This window comes from Staurois parvus, unplaced genomic scaffold (genome assembly GCF_062004578.1).
Source record: "Staurois parvus isolate SC_StPar_1 unplaced genomic scaffold, SC_StPar_1.0 ptg001998l, whole genome shotgun sequence".
Lineage (NCBI taxonomy): Eukaryota > Metazoa > Chordata > Amphibia > Anura > Ranidae > Staurois > Staurois parvus.
In genome coordinates this window covers 15,602-41,055 of record NW_028319794.1, presented here as the reverse complement: position 1 = coordinate 41,055, position 25,454 = coordinate 15,602, and the positions used below count along the sequence as shown (strand labels likewise).

At 48.1% G+C, this 25,454-nt stretch overlaps 1 protein-coding gene across 1 annotated transcript in view; it reads right to left on the bottom strand.

Moving 5' to 3' along the window:
- LOC149433064 (semaphorin-5B-like) overlaps positions 1-23,566 on the bottom strand; it is an 88,774-nt gene extending 65,208 nt beyond the window's left edge. Inside the window, exon 1 of the mRNA XM_089664694.1 lies at positions 23,361-23,566. Within this exon, the coding sequence (XP_089520820.1) occupies positions 23,361-23,505 (145 nt within the window). The 5' untranslated portion in view covers positions 23,506-23,566. The remainder of the gene's footprint in view (positions 1-23,360) is intronic.
- Between the last annotated feature and the right edge of the window lie 1,888 nt (positions 23,567-25,454).

The window sequence follows — 25,454 nt, the reverse complement described above, 5'->3', positions numbered from 1 at the left end:
TGCCAGATTCCATATTGGTCAACAATGAAGCCCAGAAACTAAACAGCCAAAGGATGGGCTTCCACATCTATCCCTGAGGAAAATGACTAGAGCTTTAGATATTCTACTCCACTGATCACCAAAGTAAGGTGACGCAGCTCCACTGGCCAGAAAATGTAATAGGACATGTCTTTACTGACCACCAATGTAAGGGGACACATCTCCAATGATCACTAAATGTAAGAGGACATGTGACCACCATTGTGAGAATGATAGAATTTAGGGTCAAAGGCTGAGATAATGCCCTCTTTGATTGTTATGTCAGTGATTCCATATTAGTCAACAATGGTGCCCAGAAGCTACACAGCCAATAGATGGGGTTCAACATCCACCTGCCCAAGGATAATGACTAACACTGTAAACACAATACAATGTAAGAGGACGTTTCTCTAAAACCACCAATGTAAGAGGACACGTCTCCAATGACCACTAAATGTAAGAGGACATGTCTCCACTGAGATCACGCCCTCTTTGATTGTTATGCCAGACTCCATAGAGAACACGTCTCCACTGACCACCAATGCAAGAGAACACGTCTCCACTAACCACCAATGTAAGCATGATAGAATTTAGGGTCAAGGGCTGAGATAATGACCTCTTAGATTGTTATGTCAGTGATTCCATATTGCTCAACAATGGTGCCCAGAAGCTACACAGCCAATAGATGGGCTTCAACATCCACCTGCCCAAGGACAACGACTAACACTGTAAACACAATACAATATAAGAGGACGTTTCTCTAAAACCACCAATGTAAGAGGACACGTCTCCGCTGAGATCACGCCCTCTTTGATTGTTACGCCAGACTCCATGTTGGTCACCAATGAAGCCCAGAAGCTAAACAGCCAATGGATGGGCTTCCACATCTATCCCTGAGGACAATGACTTTTTCCATCAGATTTTAAGATGAGCGATCTACAGAAATCTGCCACCCGTAGTCCCAATTGCCACCCGTAGTCCCAATTGCCACCCGTAGTCCCAATTGCCACCCGTAGTCCCAATTGCCACCCGTAGTCCCAATTGCCACCCGTACTCCCAATTGCCACCCTTAGTTCCAATTGCCACCCTTAGTCCCAATTGCCACCCTTAGTCCCAATTGCCACCCTTAGTCCCAATTGCCAACCGTACTCCCAATTGCAACCCGTACTCCCAATTGCCACCCGTACTCCCAATTGCCACCCTTAGTCCCAATTGCCACCCTTAGTCCCAATTGCCACCCTTAGTCCCAATTGCCACCCGTACTCCCAATTGCCACCCGTACTCCCAATTGCCACCCGTACTCCCAATTGCCACCCGTACTCCCAATTGCCACCCGTAGTCCCAATTGCCACCCGTAGTCCCAATGGCCACCCGTAGTCCCAATGGCCACCCGTAGTCTCAATGGCCACCCGTAGTCTCAATGGCCACCCGTAGTCTCAATGGCCACCCTTAGTCTCAATGGCCACCCTTAGTCCCAATTGCCACCCTTAGTCCCAATTGCCACCCTTAGTCCCAATTGCCACCCTTAGTCCCAATTGCCACCCGTACTCCCAATTGCCACCCGTACTCCCAATTGCCACCCGTACTCCCAATTGCCACCCGTACTCCCAATTGCCACCCGTACTCCCAATTGCCACCCGTACTCCCAATGGCCACCCGTAGTCCCAATGGCCACCCGTAGTCCCAATGGCCACCCGTAGTCCCAATGGCCACCCGTAGTCCCAATGGCCACCCGTAGTCCCAATGGCCACCCGTAGTCCCAATGGCCACCCGTAGTCTCAATGGCCACCCGTAGTCTCAATGGCCACCCGTAGTCTCAATGGCCACCCGTAGTCCCAATCGCCACCCGTAGTCCCAATCGCCACCCTTAGTCCCAATCGCCACCCATAGTCCCAATCGCCACCCATAGTCCCAATCGCCAACCGTAGTCCCAATTGCCCATGGTCTCAATTTCTTACCCTCGTATGTATCTTCACAGCCACTATTTGGCGATCCCACCAATGTATGGGGGGTTGTAGATGAATCCATTTCTATCCCGGGTTCCCCAAGACCTGAACATGATTTCTCGGGTTCCTTCAGGGTGAACGTCGGAGGTCGGCCGCTCTGACCGATGAGACAATTGAAGTCACGGATGACAGATTGGCGCGGACCGTTCAATCTCACGTAATTGTTTTTTGACTGACAGCTCCTTGTAATACCATCAGGTGTTCGACCAGCATGAAGGAACGACATTCATTACAAATAACATTTAGAAAAGTGACCACTCGGCCGCCTGAAGGCGAAATTTAGCTTTGACTGCCATCAATGCGGCACCGAGCGCCTGCCGCAGACCGCTGAGCCCAGTGCGCGCCGAATTGTGTATGCAGAACAGCCTCGTTCTCCCGGCCCGCACCGCCGGAAGCCGTTAGGAGGGTCGGGGCTTGGCGCCGCAACAGGCCGACCATTAAATGTAATATTTCTGGCGTACTGGAGAACAGGGAGCGGCCATAAAGGAACCTGGCGGGAGAAAATACGCCAAAATAAAACACGGACGACTTTTCTTTTTAACGGCTTTCCTCCGGCTGTGAGCTCAACTTTTCACACAAATATTTTCTCCGGTTTTTTTTTTCTGCTTTAGGCAACTTCTCTCTTTGTGTGAAGGGCCAGTTCACATCACTTGCATTGCGTTTTTATACGCATTAACTGCAACGCACGGGAACGCCCCGCCTGCTGCAGATACGCACGGGAACGCCCCGCCTGCTGCAGATACGCACTTGAAATGTTCCCCGTGTTTTCTACGTGACAACCAAAAATGTATTTTATTGGGATTTGATGCAATGGACTGATGCAAAGTATTGCGCACCGGAACACGCCAAAAACATGCATGCAGAAACAAATCTAGAGCCCGTTCACACCACAGAACTGCAGTCTGGATGTGGTTTTGTCTGTGCGTTTTTGATGCGTTCTGGTTCATTCCCCCCCTCTTTTTTTTCAACTTAAATACAACATTTTTGGTGCGTTTAGGTGCGTGCATCAGTGAGAGGAATTGTGCCACATCGTTGGTGTCAATGACAGGATATGTGCCCCATCAGTTGTGTCATTGGGCCCCATTTTTGGTGTCAGTGGGAAAAATTGTGACCCATCGTTGGCGTCATTGGGAGGAATTGTGCCCCATCATTGGTGTCAGTAGGGGGAATTATGCTCCACCATTGATGTCAGTGGGCCCCATTATTGCTGTCATTGGGAAAAATTGTGACCCATCATTGGCGTCATTGGGAGGAATTGTGCCCCATCATTGGTGTCATATGGAGGAATAGTGCCCCATCATTGGTGTCATATGGAGGAATAGTGCCCCATCATTGGTGTCATATGGAGGAATAGTGCCCCATCATTGGTGTCAGTGGGCCCCATTGTTGGTGTCATTGGGAAAAATTGTGACCCATCATTGGCGTCATTGGGAGGAATTGTGCCCCATCATTGGTGTCAGTGGGAGGAATTGTGCCCCATCATTGGTGTCATATGGAGGAATAGTGCCCCATCATTGGTGTCATATGGAGGAATAGTGCCCCATCATTGGTGTCAGTAGGGGAAATTATGCCCCACCATTGATGTCAGTGGGCCCCATTGTTGGTGTCATTGGGAAAAATTGTGACCCATCATTGGCGTCAGTGGGAGGAATAGTGACCCATCATTGGTATCAGTGGGAGGAATAGTGCCCCATCATTGGTGTCAGTGGAAGGAATAGTGCCCCATCATTGGTATCAGTGGGAGGAATAGTGACCCATCATTGGTGTCAGTGGGAGGAATAGTGCCCCATCATTGGCGTCAGTGGGAGGAATAGTGTCCCATCATTGGCGTCATTGGGAGGAACTGTGCCCCATCATTGGTGTCAGTGGGGGGAATTATGCCCCATTGTTGGTATCAGTGGATGAAATAGTGCCTCAAGGGCCAGATAAAAGCAAGCAAAGGGCCACATCTGGCCCTTGGCAGCAGTTTGGAGACCACTTCTTTAAAAGGTTCTGAATGCCCAGTGAAGGGACAGATTGGTGACCATGCGAACGCTGTGATTGGTTGCCAGAGTGATCACATGATTGGAAGCCAATACAACTGGCTACCAATAGTTATTGGGGACCTAGAGCTGTCTCTTGGTCTCTGTGCTGAGAGCATGCTCAGTGTAGTGTGTGGGTGTTAATGTCATCTCAAAGCCGGAGGGGGCCACGATGACAGACGCGCCAAATGTCACCCGCAGACCGGCTTCCCATTGGCCAACGGTCCAATCAAAGGGGAGCTGGGGGATGAAATCACCGCAGGCTCAGAAAAACGCGTTAACCCCTCGTTTGACACTGCGGGGGCGGGGAACGGGCGAGTGTAAAAATGTATTTCTCAGAAAGTGAATAATAGAAACCGATGTACAGTGCCGGCAGAATCGAAAATTACAGATTCTCCAACTGCAGACCCCGGGGGGGGGGGGGGGGGGGAATTATTTTGCAGCACTTAGCCGGTAAATTGTACGTCAATTCCCTCCAGACTGATGGCAAAGTGCAAAAAATATCAAAGTAAAAAAAAAAAAAGATAAAAAGAAAACAACTAAAGAAAAATGTCAAAAGGAAGGAAAGTTCCGGTTTTGGGGTGAAATAAATTTAAAACATTTTAGTACAAAAACAGCAGAAAAATGTAACAATGTATTCATCAAAATCCTTCTCTGCCGGAATATTTACATTTATTTTTAAATATTTTTTATTCTTTTGATTTTCTTCTTATATGTTTTAATTAATATTTATATTGAATGTTTTTAAAATTTTTGGACAGTTGGGAAGGTCGCCATTTTGTCAGACAGCCCGCCATGTTTCCCGGGCTCTGCTCACACGCGTTTCTAATTTCTTAAAGGGCCAGTAGATATGGGGGACAATTTCTAAAAGGGCCAGCAGGAAGGGGGGGGTTACAATTTCTTGAAGGGCCGGCAGGAAGGAGGCCAGTAGATATAGATGATAATTTCTTTAGGGCCCGCAGAATGGGGGGGGGGGGTTACAATTTCTTAAAGGGACAATATAAATTGGTTACAATTTCTTAAGAGGCCAGTAGTGAGGGGTTACAATTTCTTAAAGGGCAGACAGAATGGGGGGGGGGGGGGCCTTAAAGTCTCTTAAAGGGGAAGTAGAAATTGGTTAGAATTTCTTAAAAGGCCAGTCGAAATGGGTGCAAGTTTCTTAAAGGGCAGACAGAATGGGGGGGGGGTTACAACTTCTTAAAGGGCAAGTGTAAATGGGCGAGAATTTCTTAAAGGGCCAGCAGGACGGGGGTTACAATTTCTTAAAGGGCCAGCAGGACGGGGGTTACAATTTCTTAAAGGGCCAGCAGGATGGGGAGTTACAGTCTCTTAAAGGGGCCAGTAGAAATTGGTTAGAATTTCTTGAAAGGTCAGTAGAAATGGGTGACAGTTTCTTAAAAGATCGGCAGAATGGGGGGGGGTTACAACTTCTTAAAGGGCTGCTAGAATGGGGGTGTTACAACTTCTTAAAGGAAAAGTGTAAATGGGTGAGAATTTTTTAATGGGCCAGAAGGGAGGGGGCTTAAAGTCTCTTAAAGGGCCAGCAGGAAGGGGGTTACATTTTCTTAAAGGGCCAGCAGGAAGAGGGTTACAGTCTCTTAAAGGGCCAGTAGAAATTGGTTAGAATTTCTTGAAAGAGCAGTAGAAATGAGTGACAGTTTCTTAAAGGGCCAGCAGAATCTGGGGTTACAACTTCTTAAAGGGCCAGCAGGATGGGGTGTTAACAGTTTCTTAAAGGGCCAGCAGAAATAAGTGACAATTTTCTTAAAGGGCCGGCAAGAAGAGCTCACTGAGCACATAACTGCAGCAATTGTTGCTCTTAGGATGAGTTTTTTATATACCGGCGGAGGTATCAGAGTCTCTACACAGCCTGTGGCGTCCGTATCCGTGATTCTCTGCGATCGGCGCGCTTTTCACGTACAAGGAAACGGTATGTAAACTGACATGTTGTGACAAAGCGTGACGGGAAGCGTCAACATACAGCGAGTCTGCAATGGATGATCTGACAATGTACAGCTGTATGGAGACGCGGGAACGCGGGACTCCAGGCACCATGTGTTCCTATGTAGAGCGAGAAGGGAGAGATAGGTGACCGTTTTATAAAAGGCGAGCACAACTGAGCATTGTCCTCATCCACCAATAGGATTCCAGCTCTTAATTTTCCAGCACAAGTTTGGCAATCAAAATTAAGACTCCATTGTTACAGGAAAAAAGGTGATTCTTGAAGATGTTTTTTGTTGCCTCCCCCCCCACCGTACATTGCAGGAGAACTGACCTAGTCAAAGATTTACTGTTGGTGTGTGAGAGATAACAGGATCATAAAGAGGGTCTATGCAGTACAGACAAGAGGTGGCACATGCATACGTGGGAGATGAAAAAAAAAAATGAAGCCAGAGCCAGTGATAACATGAAAACCTGCATCCTGCAGGACATTGATTCTGTGTGTTTGTAGTTCCTCACGAAAGATGAAACGCCCCTTTAAATGAAGCGCACAGCGCAGACCTGGAGTCAGAGGTATGTCTGGATGGAGCCGGGAAATGTCACCGCGCACTTTACAGCGGCGGCGATTCATCTGCTTTAGAGTTATTACTTCTTATTAGAGGCGCGGCGGAGATTTAATTAAGGATAAACAGCAAAAAAACAACCCCGGCCAGACGCAGAACCTGAGAGACCTGAGAGACCGCGCCCTCCGCCTGTGCGACATCCCGGAGGGGGGCACAACCGCCATCAGACATAAACCGCGATGGATAGATCTTCCATCTATACACCTGTATATAGTGACCTTCTATCTGTATATAATGACCTTCCATCTATACACCTGTATATAAGGACCTTCCCTCTGTATATAAGGACCTTCCATCTATACATCTGTATATAAGGACCTTCCATCTATACATCTGTATATAAGGACCTTCCATCTATACATCTGTATATAAGGGCCTTCCATCTGTATATAATGACCTTCCATCTGTATATCTGTATATAATGACCTGCCATCTATATATAAGGGCCTTCCATCTGTATATAAGGACCTTCCATCTGTATATAAGGAACTTCCATCTGTATATCTGTATATAATGACCTTCCATCTATACATCTGTATATAATGACCTTCCATCTGTATATAATGACCTGTCATCTGTATATAAGGACCTTCCATCTGTATATAAGGACCTTCCATCTGTATATCTGTATATAATGACCTTCCATCTGTATATAATGACCTGTCATCTATATATAAGGGCCTTCCATCTGTATATAAGGACCTTCCATCTGTATGTAAGGACCTTCCATCTGTATATAAGGACCTTCCATCTATACATCTGTATATAATGACCTTCCATCTATACATCTGTATATAATGACCTTCCATCTATACATCTGTATATAATGACCTGCCATCTGTATATAAGGACCTTCCATCTGTATATAAGGACCTTCCATCTGTATATCTGTATATAATGACCTGCCATCTATATATAAGGGCCTTCCATCTGTATATAAGGACCTTCCATCTGTATATAAGGACCTTCCATCTGTATATAAGGACCTTCCATCTATACACCTGTATATAAGGGTCTTCCATCTGTATATAATGACCTTCCATCTGTATATAAGGACCTTCAATCTGTATATAATGACCTTCCATCTGTATATAAGGACCTTCCATCTGTATATAAGGACCTTCCATCTGTATATAAGGGCCTTCCATCTGTATATAAGGGCCTTCCATCTGTATGTAATGACCTTCCATCTGTATATAAGGACCTTCCATCTATAAGTCAATATAAGGATCTTCCATCTACAGTTGCAAGAAAAAGTATGTGAACCCCTTGGGATTATGTGGAGTTTTGCATGAATTGGGCATAAAATGTGCTCTGAACGTCATCTAAGTCACAACAATAGAAGAACACAGTCTGCTGAACATAATACTACACAAACATTAGATGTTGCCATGGTGTAATTGCACATAACATGTAAACATTCACAGTGCAGGGAGGAAAAAGTATGTGAACCTTTGGACTTAATAACTGGTTGACCCTCCTTTGGCAGCAATAACCTCAACCAAACGTTTCCTGTAGTTGCAGATCAGACCTGCACAACGATCTGGAGTCATTTTGGACCACTCCTCTTCACAAAACTGTTTCAGTGTAGCAATATTCTTGGGATGTCTGGTGTGAATCGCTCTCTTAAGGTCATGCCACAGCATTTCAATGGGGTTGAGGTCAGGACTCTGACTGGGCCACTCCAGAAGGAGTATTCTGTGCTGTTGCAGCCATTGTTTTGTTGAATTACTTGTATGCTTTGGGTCATTGTCCTGTTGCATCACCCATCCTCTGCGGAGCTTCAGTTGGCGGACAGATGGTCGTACGTTTTCCTGCAAAATGTCTTGATAAACTCTGGAATTCATTTTCCCATCAATGACAACAATCCATCCAGGCCCTGAGGCAGCAAAGCAGCCCCAAACCATGATGCTCCCTCCGCCATGTTTCACAGTGGGGATGAGGTTTTGATGTTGGTGTGCTGTGCCTTTTTTTCTCCACACATAGTGTTGTGTGTTCTTCCCAAACAACTCAATCTTGGTTTCATCTGTCCACAGTATATTCTGCCAGTAGTGCTGTGGAACCTCCAGGTGCTCTTTTGCAAACTTCAAACGTGCTGCAATCTTCTTTTTGGACAGCAATGGCTTCCTCCGTGGTGTCCTCCCATGTACTCCATTCTTGTTTAATGTTTTCCTTATTGTAGATGTGTCAACAAAAATGTTAGCATGTGCCAGAGATTTCTGTAGGTCTTTAGCTGACACTCTGGGATTCTTCTTTACCTCATGCAGCATTCTGCGCTGTGCTCTTGCAGTCATTTTTACAGGACGACCACGCCTAGGGAGAGTAGCAACAGTGCTAAACTTTCTCCATTTGTAGACAGTCTGTCTTACCGTGGACACAGGAACATCAAGGCTCAAGGAGATACTTTTGTAACCCTTTCCAGCTTCATGCAAGTCAACAATTCTTGATTGTAGGTCTTCTGAGAGCTCTTTTCAGCGAGGCATGGTTCACATCAGACAGTGCTTCTTGAAACCAGTAAACCCAAAACACGTGTGTGTTTTTTAAGGGCAGGACAGCTGTCAGCAACACATCCAATAGCATCACAGTGATTGGAGTCAAGGTTGGCTCACTCCTGGCTCCAATTAGCTCTGGGAGAAGTCATTAAGCTAGGGCCTCACATACTTTTTCCTCCCTGCACTGTGAATGTTTACATGTTATGTGCAATTAAACCATGGCAACATCTAATGTTTGTGTAGTATTATGTTCAGCAGACTGTGTTCTTCTATTGTTGTGACTTAGATGACATTCAGAGCACATTTTATGCCCAATTCCTGCAAAACTCCACGTAATCCCAAGGGGTTCACATACTTTTTCTTGCAACTGTATATATGTATAAAATGGTTGTCCTTCTATATGTCTATACATACTTTATATATGAAAGGTCTTTATACAGACATATAGATGGAGGGCCATTATATAGACATACAGTAGATGGAAGGTCATTATATAAGGACCTTCCCTCTATAGGTGTATAAAGACCTTCCATCTACAGCTGGATATAATGGTCTTCTATCTATAGGTCTGTAGAAGGAAGATCTTCATATACATGTGTTGGTGGAAGGTCCTTATATAGAAATATAGATTGAAGACCATTATATCCAGCTGTAGATGGACCTTCCATCTATACTTGTGTATGAAGACAGACCTTCCATCTATAGCTGGATATAATGGTCTTCAATCTATATTTCTATATAAGGACCTTCCATCTATTCTTGTATATAAGGACCTTCCATCTATAGCTGGATATAATGGTCTTCTATCTATATTTCTATATAAGGACCTTCCATCTATACTTGTATATAAGGACCTTCCATCTATAGTGGGATATAAGGACCTTCCATCTATACTTGTATATAAGGACCTTCCATCTATACTTGTATATAAGGACCTTCCATCTACAGCTGGATATAATGGTCTTCTATCTATATTTCTATATAAGGACCTTCCATCTATACTTGTATATAAGGACCTTCCATCCATACTTGTATATAAGGACCTTCCATCCATACTTGTATATAAGGACCTTCCATCTACAGGGGGATATAATGGTCTTCTATCTCTAGGTCTATATTTGTGCATCTCACTAAATTACATCATCAAAAAGTCCATTTATTTCGATAATTCAGTTCAAAAAGTGTATAAGTGGGTACCGCCAGTCCTCCTGTACGGGGCCCAGGCCAGCAGGGGGGCCCAGGCAGCTGGGTGAATCGGATGTGGGCAGGGAGATTGGGCAGCACAGTGTGGGGGGGGGGGGCAATTACTGGAACCGATCCCCTGTATGAATCCCCCTGCAGCAGCTGAAAGCCGGCTTCTTCTCCTCTTCATACAGGGGATCGGTTCCAGTAATTGTCAGTCACCGCCCCATGACCATCCCTGTACATCATACTCCCCCCCCCCCCCGGCTGCCCAGGCCCCCCCCCGTGTGCCCCCCACCCTGCAGTGCTACCAGCTTCCCTCCTCTGCTTCCCATTGGCAGCTACAAGCACACATAAGGAGGAGAGTGGGGGAAGGGTCCGGTAAAAATTTCACATTTACCAGCCCCTATCTTTCCTGAATGAACACAAGCGAGACCGATCACTCACTGTGTTCATTCATACCTGCAACATAGTAAACTGTGTTTGTTTTTTTGTTTTTTTTTGGGGGGAGGGGCCTCTCAGGTTGCTGTATGGGGCCCCATGGTTACTAACAACAGCCCTGCCGGTAACAATGTAACCCCTGCATTTCCTGGCCGTGTACATTGTGTCCTCTAGGAGGGGATGTCTCGGGTCTGACAATTACAGTCCACACATCAATCTCTCCCATCCTCGCCATCGCTCTATCAGCTCTGCCTTCCACCCGAACCCGAGATATCCATTCTGGGTGGATCAGTAGTCACCATGGGAATCAGTAGTCACCTTGGGAATTTTATGAACACCGGCAGTGAGAGGGTTACAGAGGTGACGCCGGCGGCGATCACTCGTTTCAGATCATCGCAAACGATTTTCACACCTCGCACCGACAATTCGCAAACCAGAAGGATGACACCATGATCCAGATATGTCAGCATGACACCAAGAGCTAAACACTTCATCTGGAGGTGTCAGAGGCGGCCGTCACCGTACAGCTGACACTCCAATCTGCTACCAGAGGAAGATTCTGGGATGAGCCACAGAGTTCAGGGAGATTCAGGCCGATGTCCCCAGAGATGCACCATCCTGCAGAAAACCTTCACACCTTCTGGGTGGAGTTCTCACTGGAAACAGACGCTGAAAAATTTTAGGACAGCTTTATGTCTATGCATTGGGTTAATGACTGCAACACACAACGCATGATGCAGGCGACTGCGTACTGTGGTGCCATTTATCATGAATGACGTCCCAACCCACCATGCTGCGTCTGCAAAACGGTGTAGGTGCGTTTTCTGGTACATTGGCGGTGGTAGCAACCAAACATCTCTTTTAAGGCAGCAATGGAAGTGATCTGGCTTTTCCTTTAAGGCAGCGATAAAAGAGGTTGGATGTCTCCTTTAAGGCAGAGTTAGAAGTGAATGGACGTATCCTTTAAGGAGGCAGAAGAAATGATTGGACATCTCCTTTAAAGAGGAGGTCAAAGCAATTGGAGGTGTCAGCAATCGGACATCTTCTTTCAGGCAGCAGTGGAAGTGATTGGACATCTCCTTTAAGGCGACGGTGGAAGTGATTGGATGTCTCCTTTAAAGCAGTGGTGGAAGCAATCAGATGTCTCCTTTCAGGCGGTGGTGGAAACAACTGGACATCTCCTATAAAGAGGAGGTGAAAGCTATCGGAAATATCTTTTAGGGTTGCGTTGGAAGAAATCGGAAGTTTCTTTTAAGGTGGTGGTGGAAGCGATTGGATGTCTCCTTTAAGGCGGTAGTGGAAATGATTTGACGTCTCTAAGGTGTCGGTGGAAGCGATTGTACGTCTCCTTTAAGGCGTCGGTGGATTCGATTGTACGTCTCCTTTAAGGCGTCGGTGGAAGCGATTGTACGTCTCCTTTAAGGCGTCGGTGGAAGCGATTGTACGTCTCCTTTAAGGCGTCGGTGGAAGCGATTGTACGTCTCCTTTAAGGCGTCGGTGGAAGCGATTGTACGTCTCCTTTAAGGCGTCGGTGGAAGCGATTGTACGTCTCCTTTAAGGCGTCGGTGGAAGCGATTGTACGTCTCCTTTAAGGCGTCGGTGGAAGCGATTGTACGTCTCCTTTAAGGCTCCATTTGCACTAGGTTTTTTCAAATCACGGACGAAATTGGCAAGATTTTGCCCACGATTTGAAAACACGCGATCGAATTTTCAGGTTCCATTCATCTCAATGCACCTGAAAACACGGTGTTTTTGCTACGATCACGTTGCGTTTTTCCACACGGTAAAATGCATTATGATCGTACAAACAAAATCATGCGATGCGCAACACCCAAAAAAGGTTCCTAGTGTGAATGGAGCCTAAGGCAGTGGTGGAAGTGATTGGACATCTCCTATAAAGAGGAGGTGAAAGCTATCGAACATCTCCTTTAGGGCTGCGTTGGAAGAAATCAGAAGCTTCCTTTAAGGTGGTGGCGGAAGTGATCGGACGTCTCCTTTAAGGCAGCGGTGAAAAAAATCAGACGTCTCCTTTAAGGCGGTGGTGGAATGATCGGACGTCTCCTTTATGGCGGCAGTGGAAACGATTGGACGTCTCTCTATGGTGGCGGTGGAAGCGATTGGACGTCTCCTTTATGGCGGCGGTGGAAATGATTGGACGTCTCTAAGGCGATGGAAATGATCGTACATCTCTAAGGCAGCAGTGGAAGCGATTGGACATCTCCTTTAAAGCAATGGTGTAAAGGATCGTACCTCCCCTTTAAGGCGGTGGTGGAAACGATCTGAAATCTCCTTTAAAGCAGTGATGGAAAGGATCGGATATCCCCATTAATGCGGCGGAAGTGATCAGATGTCTCCTTTAAGGTGGTAGTGGAAACAATCGGATGTCTCCTTTAAGGTGGTGGTGGAAGCGATCTGATGTCTCCTTTAAGGCAATGGTGGAAGTTATTAGATGTGTGCTTTTAGGGGATGGTGGAAGTGATCGGACATCTCCTTTAAAGCGGCAGAGGCAAAGATTGGAGGTCCCCTTTAAGGCAGTTGTGGAAGTGAACAGATGTCTCCTTTAAGATGATGGTGGAAGTGATCGGACGTCTTCTTTAAGACGGTGGTGGAAGTGATCGGACGTCTCCTTTAAGATGGTGGTGGAAGTGATCGGACGTCTCCTTTAAGATGGTGGTGGAAGTGATCGGACGTCTTCTTTAAGACGGTGGTGGAAGTGATCGGACGTCTCCTTTAAGATGGTGGTGGAAGTGATCGGACGTCTCCTTTAAGATGATGGTGGAAGTGATCGGACGTCTTCTTTAAGACGGTGGTGGAAGTGATCGGACGTCTCCTTTAAGATGGTGGTGGAAGTGATCGGACGTCTCCTTTAAGATGGTGGTGGAAGTGATCGGACGTCTTCTTTAAGACGGTGGTGGAAGTGATCGGACGTCTCCTTTAAGATGGTGGTGGAAGTGATCGGACGTCTCCTTTAAGATGGTGGTGGAAGTGATCGGACGTCTCCTTTAAGATGGTGGTGGAAGTGCTCAGACGTCTCCTTTAAGATGGTGGTGGAAGTGATCGGACGTCTCCTTTAAGATGGTGGTGGAAGTGATCGGACGTCTCCTTTAAGATGGTGGTGGAAGTGATCGGACGTCTCCTTTAAGATGGTGGTGGAAGTGCTCAGACGTCTCCTTTAAGATGGTGTTGGAAGTGATTGGACATCTCCTTTAAGATGGTGGTGGAAGCGATCGGACGTCTCCTTAAAGGCAGCGGTGGAAGCGATCGGACGTCTCCTTTAAGTCCCAGCTTTGAGATGTAATTAGAGGGTGTTCTGCCTGACAAAGGTCAGTTTTGAAGACGAATCCCTGGGGAGTGCGGCGCGATCCTCCAACGCTCCACTGCGGCCTCCTGGGAAAAACCGCTTGAAAAGGTCATTAAAAGATTATTTCTTTCACCTCGAGAACTGCGGGAACTACTGAGAACACCGACTCTTTATACCCGCGGAAGAAAGCCGAGGAGGAGGTGAGAAGTGGGCATTAAAGAGCGCCAATCATTAATCGCACTACAGAGAGGCGGGCCGTTACCGGGGGGCGCAAAATCCGAGCGGGGTCCACAGGAGAGACGATGACTGACAGTCCAAGGATGAGACCCCACAGACCACCGAACCGCCAATTCCTGTTTATGATTCAACAATAAAAGAAAAACAGGAATTTATTAAAAAAGAAAATCACTAAAATCGCAAAATGTTCCCCCACCCCCACATCTCCACCAGACACATGGGACAGAATTCCAAAAATGAGGACCAATTCCAACCGATCATTGGATCAATGAATATTTAACGGGAGAAATATACGAAGAGGAGGAAAATATTCAATAAATCCCACAGTCTATGGGAAGCATTGCAATCTGATATACTACTTAAAGTGGACCTGTCTGCATGAACAGATCCCGGACACGTCCCCATACACAGCAACTGATCACTGATCAGGAAAGCTCCGCCTTTTATCATCCTGGAGATCCAATCAGTGACTTTGCCTAGGCTGCAATGATGTTATCAGTCTGCTGCAGGCAGGAGGAGGCATTTTCTTAGTCTCCCCTTCCCCAGTGATCAGATTGTACTTTGAATAAGGAGGAGGATGCATTTCCTCAGTCTCCCCTCCCCCAGTGATCAGAATGTACATTGTAACTTTGTAGAAGGAGGAGGAAGCATTTCTTCAGTCTCCCCTCCCCCAGTGATCAGACTGTACATTGTAACTTTTTATGAAAAGGAGGAAGCATTTCCTCAGTCTCCCCTCCCCCAGTGATCAGACTGTACATTGTAACTTTGTAGAAGGAGGAGGCGGCATTCCCTCAGTCTCCCCTCCCCCAGTGATCAGACTGTACATTGTAACTTTGTAGAAGGAGGAGGCGGCATTCCCTCAGTCTCCCCTCCCCCAGTGATCAGACTGCACCTTTTAACTTTGTAGAAGGAGGAGGAAGCATTTCTTCAGTCTCCCCTCCCCCAGTGATCAGACTGTACATTGTAACTTTGTAGAAGGAGGAGGCGGCATTCCCTCAGTCTCCCCTCCCCCAGTGATGTGGTAGCTCTCCCACACTTTGTCTTTTCTCCTATGTTGGCATTGTGTCCAGAGTAGCATTTGCGGAGGCAGAGCGGAGTAGGACCGGCTGTAGATGGATTACTTTGGCGCAGTTGGCGGCTTAAACACGTATTGCACTGTGTGTGGACCAAACATCCATATTTACTGCAAAGTCTGCTGGAGAAGGTATAGACCAGTGTGCAGAGGGCCCTTCACAATCTCTTTGGACAGAGCTGATCACATGACCTGGTAAAAGGCCAATCACAGCTGATCACATGACGTGGTAAAAGGACAATCACAGCTGATCACATGACGTGGTAAAAGTCCAATCACAGCTGATTACACAACGTGGTAAAAGGCCAATCACAGCTGATCACAGGACGTGGCAAAAGGCCAATCATAGCTGATCACATGACGTGGTAAAAGGCCAATCATAGCTGATCACATGACGTGCTAAAAGGCCAATCACAGCTGATCACATGACGTGCTATAAGGCCAATCACAGCTGATCACACGACATGTAAAAGGCCAATCACAGCTGATCACATGACGTGGTAAAAGGCCAATCACAGCTAATCACATGACGTGCTAAAAGGCCAATCACAGCTGATCACATGACGTGGTAAAAGGCCAATCACAGCTGATCACATGACGTGCTAAAAGGCCAATCACAGCTGATCACACGACGTGCTAAAAGGCCAATCACAGCTGATCACATGATGTGGTAAAAGGCCAATCACAGCTGATCACATGACGTGGTAAAAGGCCAATCACAGCTGATCACATGACGTGGTAAAAGGCCAATCACAGCTGATCACACGACATGGTAAAAGGCCAATCACAGATGATCACACGATGTGGTAAAAGGCCAAATCACAGCTGATCACATGACGTGGTAAAAGGCCAAATCACAGCTGATCACACGACGTGGTAAAAGGCCAATCACAGCTGATCACATGACGTGCTAAAAGGCCAATCACAGCTGATCACACGACATGTAAAAGGCCAATCACAGCTGATCACATGACATGGTAAAAGGCCAAATCACAGCTGATCACACGACGCGGTAAAAGGCCAATCACAGCTGATCACATGACGTGGTAAAAGGCCAATCACAGCTGATCACATGACGTGGTAAAAGGCCAATCACAGCTGATCACACGACATGTAAAAGGCCAATCACAGCTGATCACATGACGTGGTAAAAGGCCAATCACAGCTGATCACATGACGTGGTAAAAGGCCAATCACAGCTGATCACATGACGTGGTAAAAGGCCAATCACAGCTGATCACATGATGTGGTAAAAGGCCAATCACAGCTGATCACATGACGTGGTAAAATGCCAATCACAGCTGATCACATGACGTGGTAAAAGGCCAATCACAGCTGATCACATGACGTGGTAAAATGCCAATCACAGCTGATCACATGACGTGGTAAAAGGCCAATCACAGCTGATCACTGTGTAAATGTGCCGGTTATTAGCAGAACTTTCTTCCCACTGTCACAGTGTAACCGGCAACTGTCAAAGGAGACATCTGCACTGATTATCAGCGCAGCCCCAAAAGTGCCCATCAATACCCAGCAGTGCTGCCAATCTGTTCCCGTCAGTGCCACCAGTCAGTGCTACCTATTAGTGCCCATCAGTGCTGCCTATCAGTGCCACTTCATCAGTGCAGCCTATCAGTGTTGCCTCATCAGTTCCCATCAGTTCCACCTATCAGTGACCATCAGTGCTGCCTATCAGTGCACATCAGTGAAGGAGCAAAGTTACCTGTCTGAAAAATGTTATAATAGTAACAAAGAAACCATTTTTTCCCCAAAACATTTTGCTCTTTTTTCATTTATAGCACAACCCCCCCTCTCCCCTCCCCCCAGTGGTGATTAAATACCCCAAAAAGAAAGCTCTGTTTGTGTGAAAAAAATGATAAAAACTTCATCTGGGTGCAGTGTTGCATGACCGCGCAATTGTCATTCAAAGTGTGAGAGAGCTGAAACCTGAAACTTGCCCCGGACAGGACTGGGATGGGGGGGGGATAGTTCCCGGTAGGCAAGTGCTTAAAGTGTATGTCCAGCGGAAACGTCTTCTCTTTGTTTGACACCTCAAGAGCCTGCGCTGGGCACGGCGGACTGACCATAAAGTCTTTGACATGAAACTTCCCAGGGAGGAGAGCCGATATCTCAGCATGTTTGTCTGCAGAGCTGACACTCTAACGTCACATTTATTTCCTGGAAATCATTAATAATCGTAAAACATCGAACCCCCTGGGAACGCATCATCAGCCGCCATCGCATCCGGAACAACAGAGATCCTTTGTGGGGCGTCTAATGGAAGCCGGGTGCGGCCAGAGAGAGGAATGCGCTACAGCCGCAGCGGCAGCCATAAAACGCTGACGGGTCTTTGTTTCCAGCACCAGTTCATGTTACTGGGATGGAAGGAGAACAAAGGACTGGGAACACGGGACGCACATGGGAGCAATCAGAGCTGGGGGTGGTGTGCGCCGCGAACAGATGATGAGAGCGCCATCATCTGAAGTGTACCCCTCCCCCCCGCACCCCGAAAAAACGCGGCAATATGGAGGAAGGTGAATCCGACACAACACAGGTGATGCCTGCTAAATCCTGAATATGAAGGCATCTGTCCCGGCACCCGGAGCTGAAACATGTCATCATTGCTGCAAACAGGGGAAGCACATAGCGATGCCGGAGCAGGAAATGAATCTGAACGGACGCGGCGATTTACCGGATCTGACCGCCTCTCATTTATATCTCCCATAAATACAATCAATAAATCGCAGCGCTGATCGCCATCCATCCTCTTCTCCTATTGGATCGCAGAATCATTCAGCAACCAATGAAAAAATGTCTTAGACTGTCCGTGGTGTTAGAGCGCTGGAGTCCCGGGATCAGGGGCAGACTGACCATTTGGAAACTCGGGCACTGCCCGAGGGCCCGGGGTCAGTAGGGGGCCCCATGAGATGCCCTTGGTACCTTTTTCATAGGCTGTTTTGAGTTTGGGCAAGGACACAGGGGCCCCATGATGCCCTATTGCCCGGGGGCCCCATGAGTTGTCAGTCCGCCCCTGTCCGGGATCAATCTGTAAACCACGATACATAATGAATGCTACATTGTAACAGTGAGATGACCGTCTAGAACTGTCCCTACTGTCTGTACTGAGGCATTAGAGTGTCAGCTCCTCTGGTACAGAGACTGATGGGACTGTGGGGGGAGGGGACATTAGAGTGTCAGCTCCTTTGGTACAGAGACTGATGTGACTGTGGGGGAGGAGACATTAGAGTGTAAGCTCCTTTGGTACAGAGACTGATGGGAGTGTGGGGGAGGGGACATTAGAGTGTAAGCTCCTCCGGTACAGAGACTGATGGGACTGTGGGGGAGGGGACATTAGAGCGTAAGCTCCTCTGATACAGAGACTGATGTGACTGTGGGGGAGGGGACATTAGAGCGTAAGCTCCTCTGATACAGAGACTGATGGGACTGTGGGGGAGGGGACATTAGAGCGTAAGCTCCTCTGATACAGAGACTGATGGGACTGTGGGGGAGGGGACATTAGAGCGTAAGCTCCTCTGGTACAGAGACTGATGGGACTGTGGGGGAGGGGACATTAGACTGTAAGCTCCTCTGGTACAGAGACTGATGGGACTGTGGGGGAGGGGACATTAGAGTGTAAGCTCCTCTGGTACAGGACTGATGTGACTGGCTCAGTGCTCTCAGTACAGCGCTGCGGTATATGTCAGCGCTATAAATGGTATGGTAGCGGTTGCTATGGGTTACAGGCGGCGCGGCTCTCTCGCTGCTCCTCTGTATTCCAGTCACTCGGGTCCGGGGCAGCGCTGGGCTCTGGTTACACAATCCGGCTGATTGCTGTGATTCTTCATTACAGATACAGGTCAGGCTTTCACTTCCTTTGTCTCTGCAGATGAATCATTTAGCGAATAATTTGGTGTTACAGTAAATAAAGGCGCTCGGTTTTCATGTAAAATGCGAGCCGCGCCGGTCGGGTCTCTGGTTACGGGACGGAATATTAATGTCGGCGCGCTGCGATTTTGATGTATTCATTTGTAATCCAGAAATCTGGGAGAATTCGCCGTATTGATGAAATAAATTAGACACGTTAATGTTCCGAATCGCAGGTTCATTAACCGAGAGCAGAGCGTGAAATTCTGCGCTTCTCATACACCGCCATCGTTTAATCTGCTTACATTTCACCTTCTCTGGTCCCCTCCCCCCCCCCTTATCAACAGGATAATGAAATTGCTTCAATAAAACCTTCCCATTTTCATGGCATACCGTATTTTAAAGCCAATTGTGCCATCACTGGGTCTCTGTGCTTCTCTTTGCAATGCAGGCAGATCATAGCTGGTGGGAGGGGCCAACAGGGGGCTGTACTCAGCTTCCTGAAAACATCACAGCACCTGGCCTCAGTACTCCTTTCATGAACCCTCACTCCTGAAGCAAGCAGTGGGAGGAGTTATGTAAATCTCAAAATCCTTTGCTGGGTGGGGTTCAGTCTGGAGCAGTGAGCGTTCCCAGGCAGGCAGGATTTGCATAGGTAACGCCCACATGTGATGGGACTGAACCGGGACAAAAGGAAATCAGAACCAAAATCTGATGCAAAGTTCTAAACATTGGCGTCCTGTACCCGCCCCCAGCCTGCTGATTGGACCATGAAGGAGCACCAACACACCAATAAGTCATCAGCTCTGCTCCCGCCTCCTGTCAGCAGCAGAGTCCGATTGGCTGCTAAGGGCTGCCCCTCCCTCTTCCAGTCTGAGCACTGCTGCATTCACACTAGTTCAGGGGTGGGCAACTGTGGCCCTCCTGCTGTTGGGGAACTACAAGTCCCATCATGCCTCTGCCTTTGGAAGTCATGCTTGTAACCAGGGGTGGACTGACCATTTGGAAACTCGGGCACTGCCCGAGGGCCCGGGGTCAGTAGGGGGCCCCATGAGATGCCCCTGGTACCTTTTTCATAGGCTTTTTTGAGTTTGGGCAAGGACACAGGGGCCCCATGATCCCCTATTGCCCGGGGACCCCATGAGTTGTCAGTCCGCCCCTGCTTGTAACTGTCAGTTTTGCAATGCCTCATGGGACTTGTAGTTCTACAACAGCTGGAGGGCCACAGTTGCCCCCCCCCCTGCACTAGTTGCATGTAAACAGCTATACTAAGGGCCAGTTCACACCACATGCAGTCCAGTGCGATTTTTTCTGCATCAAAACCGCATTCATAGTAGGTTACATGGTTGTCAATGGCATAGTTCACACCAGTGTGGTCAGTTCCAGCGGGTTCCGATTCCAGAAAAAAAAAAAAAAAAAAGTAGAGCATGCTGCATTTTTTCTGCACTGAACTGTAGTGGAATGCAGTAAAACGCATCAAAAACGCACCTAAATGCACCATAAACACACACGTTCCTATTTAAGTGGAAGAAAAACGGGGGGGGGGGGTGAGGAAATGGAACACATAAAAAAAGCATTAAAATTGCACCGGAACGCATGAAAAATGCATTAATAAATTAACTGAAACGCAAAAAAATTCATTAAAAAAAGCACCGGAAGGCATAAAAAACAACTTGTCAAAAACGCATCAAAAACACACGTACAAAAAGGCATATAAAACCGCTTTCAATGGTGTGAACTGGCCCTACAATGGTGATTTTATGTTTGCCCGGAGTTCAGATTTAGGTAGGAGCCAAAAGGAGCCCCCATGGGAGGAACATACAAACTCCATGCGGACGTGTTCTTTCCAAGAACTGGAATCAGAATCTGCTGACTAAGCGTTCCGGCACCGCCCCGCGCAGAGCGCTCCCTGATCGCACGGCTAACGAGCACATTTTCTGCTATTTGCAGCAGTTTTCGGGGTAAATTAGCCGGCGATTCATTATCATTTCTGAAGAAAAAACTCAGAACAGGAACTGCGAGAGAAACTCCGCTCAGCATTTTCTGCATCTGAATGACAAAACTCCTCCGTGAGACCAGAAACACACCGAAACACAGAGCGCCCCCTGCTGGTGCGACACAGAGCGCCCCCTGCTGGTGCGACACAGAGCGCCCCCTGCTGGTGCGACACAGAGCGCCCCCTGCTGGTGCGACACAGAGCGCCCCCTGCTGGTGCGACACAGAGCGCCCCCTGCTGGTGCGACACAGAGCGCCCCCTGCTGGTGCGACACAGCGCGCCCCCTGCTGGTGCGACACAGAGCGCCCCCTGCTGGTGCGACACAGCGCGCCACCTGCTAGTAGGACACAGAGCGCCCCCTGCTGGTGCGACACAGAGCGCCCCCTGCTGGTGCGACACAGAGCGCGCCCCCTGCTGGTAGGACACAGAGCGCGCCCCCTGCTGGTAGGACACAGAGCGCGCCCCCTGCTGGTAGGACACAGAGCGCGCCCCCTGCTGGTAGGACACAGAGCGCCCCCTGCTGGTAGGACACAGAGCGCCCCCTGCTGGTGCGACACAGAGCGCCCCCTGCTGGTGCGACACAGAGCGCCCCCTGCTGGTGCGACACAGAGCGCCCCCTGCTGGTGCGACACAGAGCGCCCCCTGCTGGTGCGACACAGAGCGCCCCCTGCTGGTGCGACACAGAGCGCCCCCTGCTGGTAGGACACAGAGCGCCCCCTGCTGGTAGGACACAGCGCGCCCCCTGCTGGTAGGACACAGCGCGCCCCCTGCTGGTAGGACACAGCGCGCCCCCTGCTGGTAGGACACAGAGCGCCCCCTGCTGGTAGGACACAGAGCGCCCCCTGCTGGTGGGATCCCTAGTACGCACAGTCAGGAACAAAAAAATGCAGAAACTGCATGTGGCCACGCCCACTTCTCAGCTGTCAGTTATGGGGGCGGGCACAGGAACCGCACCTCCCACTGACACCTCAATGACTAACAGACACATGTGGAACAATTCTAAAAAAAAAAAAAAAAAAAAAATAGACAGAAGCTGCAAGTGGCCACACCCCCTTTTCGGTGTTGGGGGCGGACACAGGTAAAGCACCTCCCACTGACATCTCAATGAATAAGTCAAACACATGTGGAAAAAGTCTAAAAAAATGACAGAAGCTACAGGCGGCCACACCCCCTTTTTTGGTGTTGGGGGCGGATACAGGTAAAGCACCTCCCACTGACATCTCAATGATGAAGTCAGACACGTGGAAAACTTCTAAAAAAAATGACAGAAGCTGCAGGTGGCCACACCCCCTTTTTTGGTGTTGGGGGTGGACACAGGTAAAGCGTCTCCCACTGACATCTCAAGGGCTGTCAGACACATGTGGAACAATTCTAAAAAAAGACAGAAGATGTGGCCACACCCCTTTTTGGTGTTGGGGCGGACACAAGAAATGCGCCTCCCACTGACATCTCAATGACTCACAGTCAAACGTAAAAAAAAAAAAAGCTGCATATGGCCACGCCTCCTTTTCACCTGTCAGTGTTGGGGGCGGGCACAGGAAAAGCACCTCCCACTAAAAATCAGAATGACTGACGCATTTGGAACAATTCTACAAACACTGAAGCTGTATGTGGCCACACCTCCTTTTCAGTGCTGGGGGGCGGGCACAGGAAATGCACTTCCCACTAAAAATCACAATGAGTTAAAGTCAGACACATGTGGATTGAAGAAAAAAAAAAAAAAAAAAAAACCTGTACGTGGCCACGCCTTCTTTTCAGTGCTGGGGCGGGCACAGGAAAAGCACCTCCCACTGACATAACAAGGACTAACAGTCAGACACGTGCAACAATTTTACATAAACAGAGGCTGTATGTGGCCACGCCTCCTCAGCTGTCATTGCTGGGGGCGGGCACAGGAAAAGCACCTCCCACTGATAATCTTAGATGAAAAACTGATACTGGAGGCTGCCAGCAATCAACGGTCTGAAAATGCTAACTGCCTGGCTGTCACATCGACATAGCCGACACACCGATCTGTAGACTAGGAGGGCGAATCTGAATTCGCTGGGAGCATGCTTGTTCTAGGTCTGTGAGTGAGGAAGCCAGAGGCAGCCAGGCACATTGTATTTTCAGGAGATACACCCAGAGGATGGGGGGGGGGGGGGGGTGATAGCGACTGAGACTCACCTGTGAAGCTGAGGATGGGGTGCTCCCTCCTCTGACACTGGTCGTCCATCTCGCGATCCTCGGCTTTGACTCCGGGAGGGGAGAGGTGAAGCAGGAGGATGGAGAGGGTCGGTAACCAGAGGAACAGCAACCATAACCGGGACATGGCGGGAGGAGGCCGGAGGTCTATCTGGGGTAAAACCTGCAAGAGGAACGGGAGAGGAGAGAAGATTCAGACTCCAATGTCTGCAGCCAGAAATATAACCAATAATATATATAATCAATACAAATATATAATATATATAATTGATATCGATAAATCATATATATATATATACACAGTGCAGGAAATGCGGATTTGCTCCCCTCTGATGCTGAATGTTTGCCCCTCACACAGAAATGATCGGTCTAACAATGGAATGTTCGCCCCTCACACAGAAATGATCGGTCTAACAATGGAATGTTCGCCCCTCACACAGAAATGATCGGTCTAACAATGGAATGTTCGCCCCTCACACAGAAATGATCGGTCTAACAATGGAATGTTCGCCCCTCACACAGAAATGATCGGTCTAACAATGGAATGTTCGCCTCTCACACAGAAATGATCGGTCTAACAATGGAATGTTCGGTGTAACACTGAGAGACAGAATACAACAACAAATTCAGCAGAAATGCGTCTAACAAATGATGACTGATCTGCATGTTCATGAGGGAAAGAAGGATTTGATCCCCTATCATTCAGCAGGATTTCTGGCTCCCAGGTGTCTCTCATACAGGTAACAAGCTGAGATTAGAAGCAGTCTCTTAAAGGGAGTGCTGCTAATCTCATTGTGTTACCTGTATAAAAGACACCTGTCCACAGGAGCCATCAAACCATCAGATTCCAAACTCTCCACCATGGCAAAGACCAAAGAGCTGTCCAAGGATGTCAGGGACAAGATGGTAGACCTACACAAGGCTGGACTGGGCTACCAAACTATGGCCAAGCAGCTTGGTGAGAAGGTGACAACAGTCGGTGCAATCATTCACAAATGGAAGAAACACAAAACAAGTGTCAGTCTCCCTAGGTCTGGTGCACCATGCAAGATCTCACCTCGTGGAGTGTCAATGATCATGAGAACAGTGAGGAATCATCCCAGAACTACACGTGAGGATCTTGTCAATGATCTCCAGGCAGCTGGGACCACAGTCACCAAGAAAACAATTGGTAACACACTACGCCAACAAGGACTGAAATCCTGCAGTGCCCGCACGGTCCCTCTGCTCAAGAAAGCCCATGTCCAGCCCGTCTGAAGTCTGCCACTGAACATCTGAATGATGCCGAGGAGGACTGGTGGGAAGTGTTGTGGTCAGAGGACACCAAAATCCAGCTCTTTGGCATCAACTCAACTCGCCGTGTTTGGAGGAGGAGGAATGCTGCCTATGACCCCAAGAACACCATCCCAACTGTGAAACATGGTGGTGGAAACATTCTGCTTTGGGGGTGTTTTTCTGCTAAGGGGACAGGACAACTGCACCACATCAAAGGGACGATGGACGGGGCAATGTACCCTCAAATTTTGGGGGAGAACCTTCTTCCCTCAGCCAGGGCATTGAAAATGGGTGGTGGATGGGTGTTCCAGCATGACAATGACCCAAAACACACGGCCAAGGCAACAAAGGAGCGGCTCAAGAAGAAGCACATTAAGGTCCTGGAGTGGCCTAGCCAGTCTCCACACCTTCATCCGATGGAAAATCTGTGGAGGGAGCTGAAAGTTCGAGTTGCCAAACATCAGCCACCAAACCTTAATGACTTGGAGAGGATCTGCCAAGAGGAGTGGGCCAAAATCCCTCCTGAGATGTGTGCGAACCTGGGGGCCAACTCCAGGAAACGTCTGACCTCTGTGATTGCCAACAAGGGATTGGCCACCAAGTACTAAGTCATGTTTTGTGAAGGGGATCAAATCCTTCTTTCCCTCATGAACATGCAGATCCGTCATCATTTGTTAGACGCATTTCTGCTGAATTTGTTGTTGTATTCTGTCTCTCAGTGTTACACCGAACATTCCATTGTTAGACCGATCATTTCTGTGTGAGGGGCGAACATTCCATTGTTAGACCGATCGTTTCTGT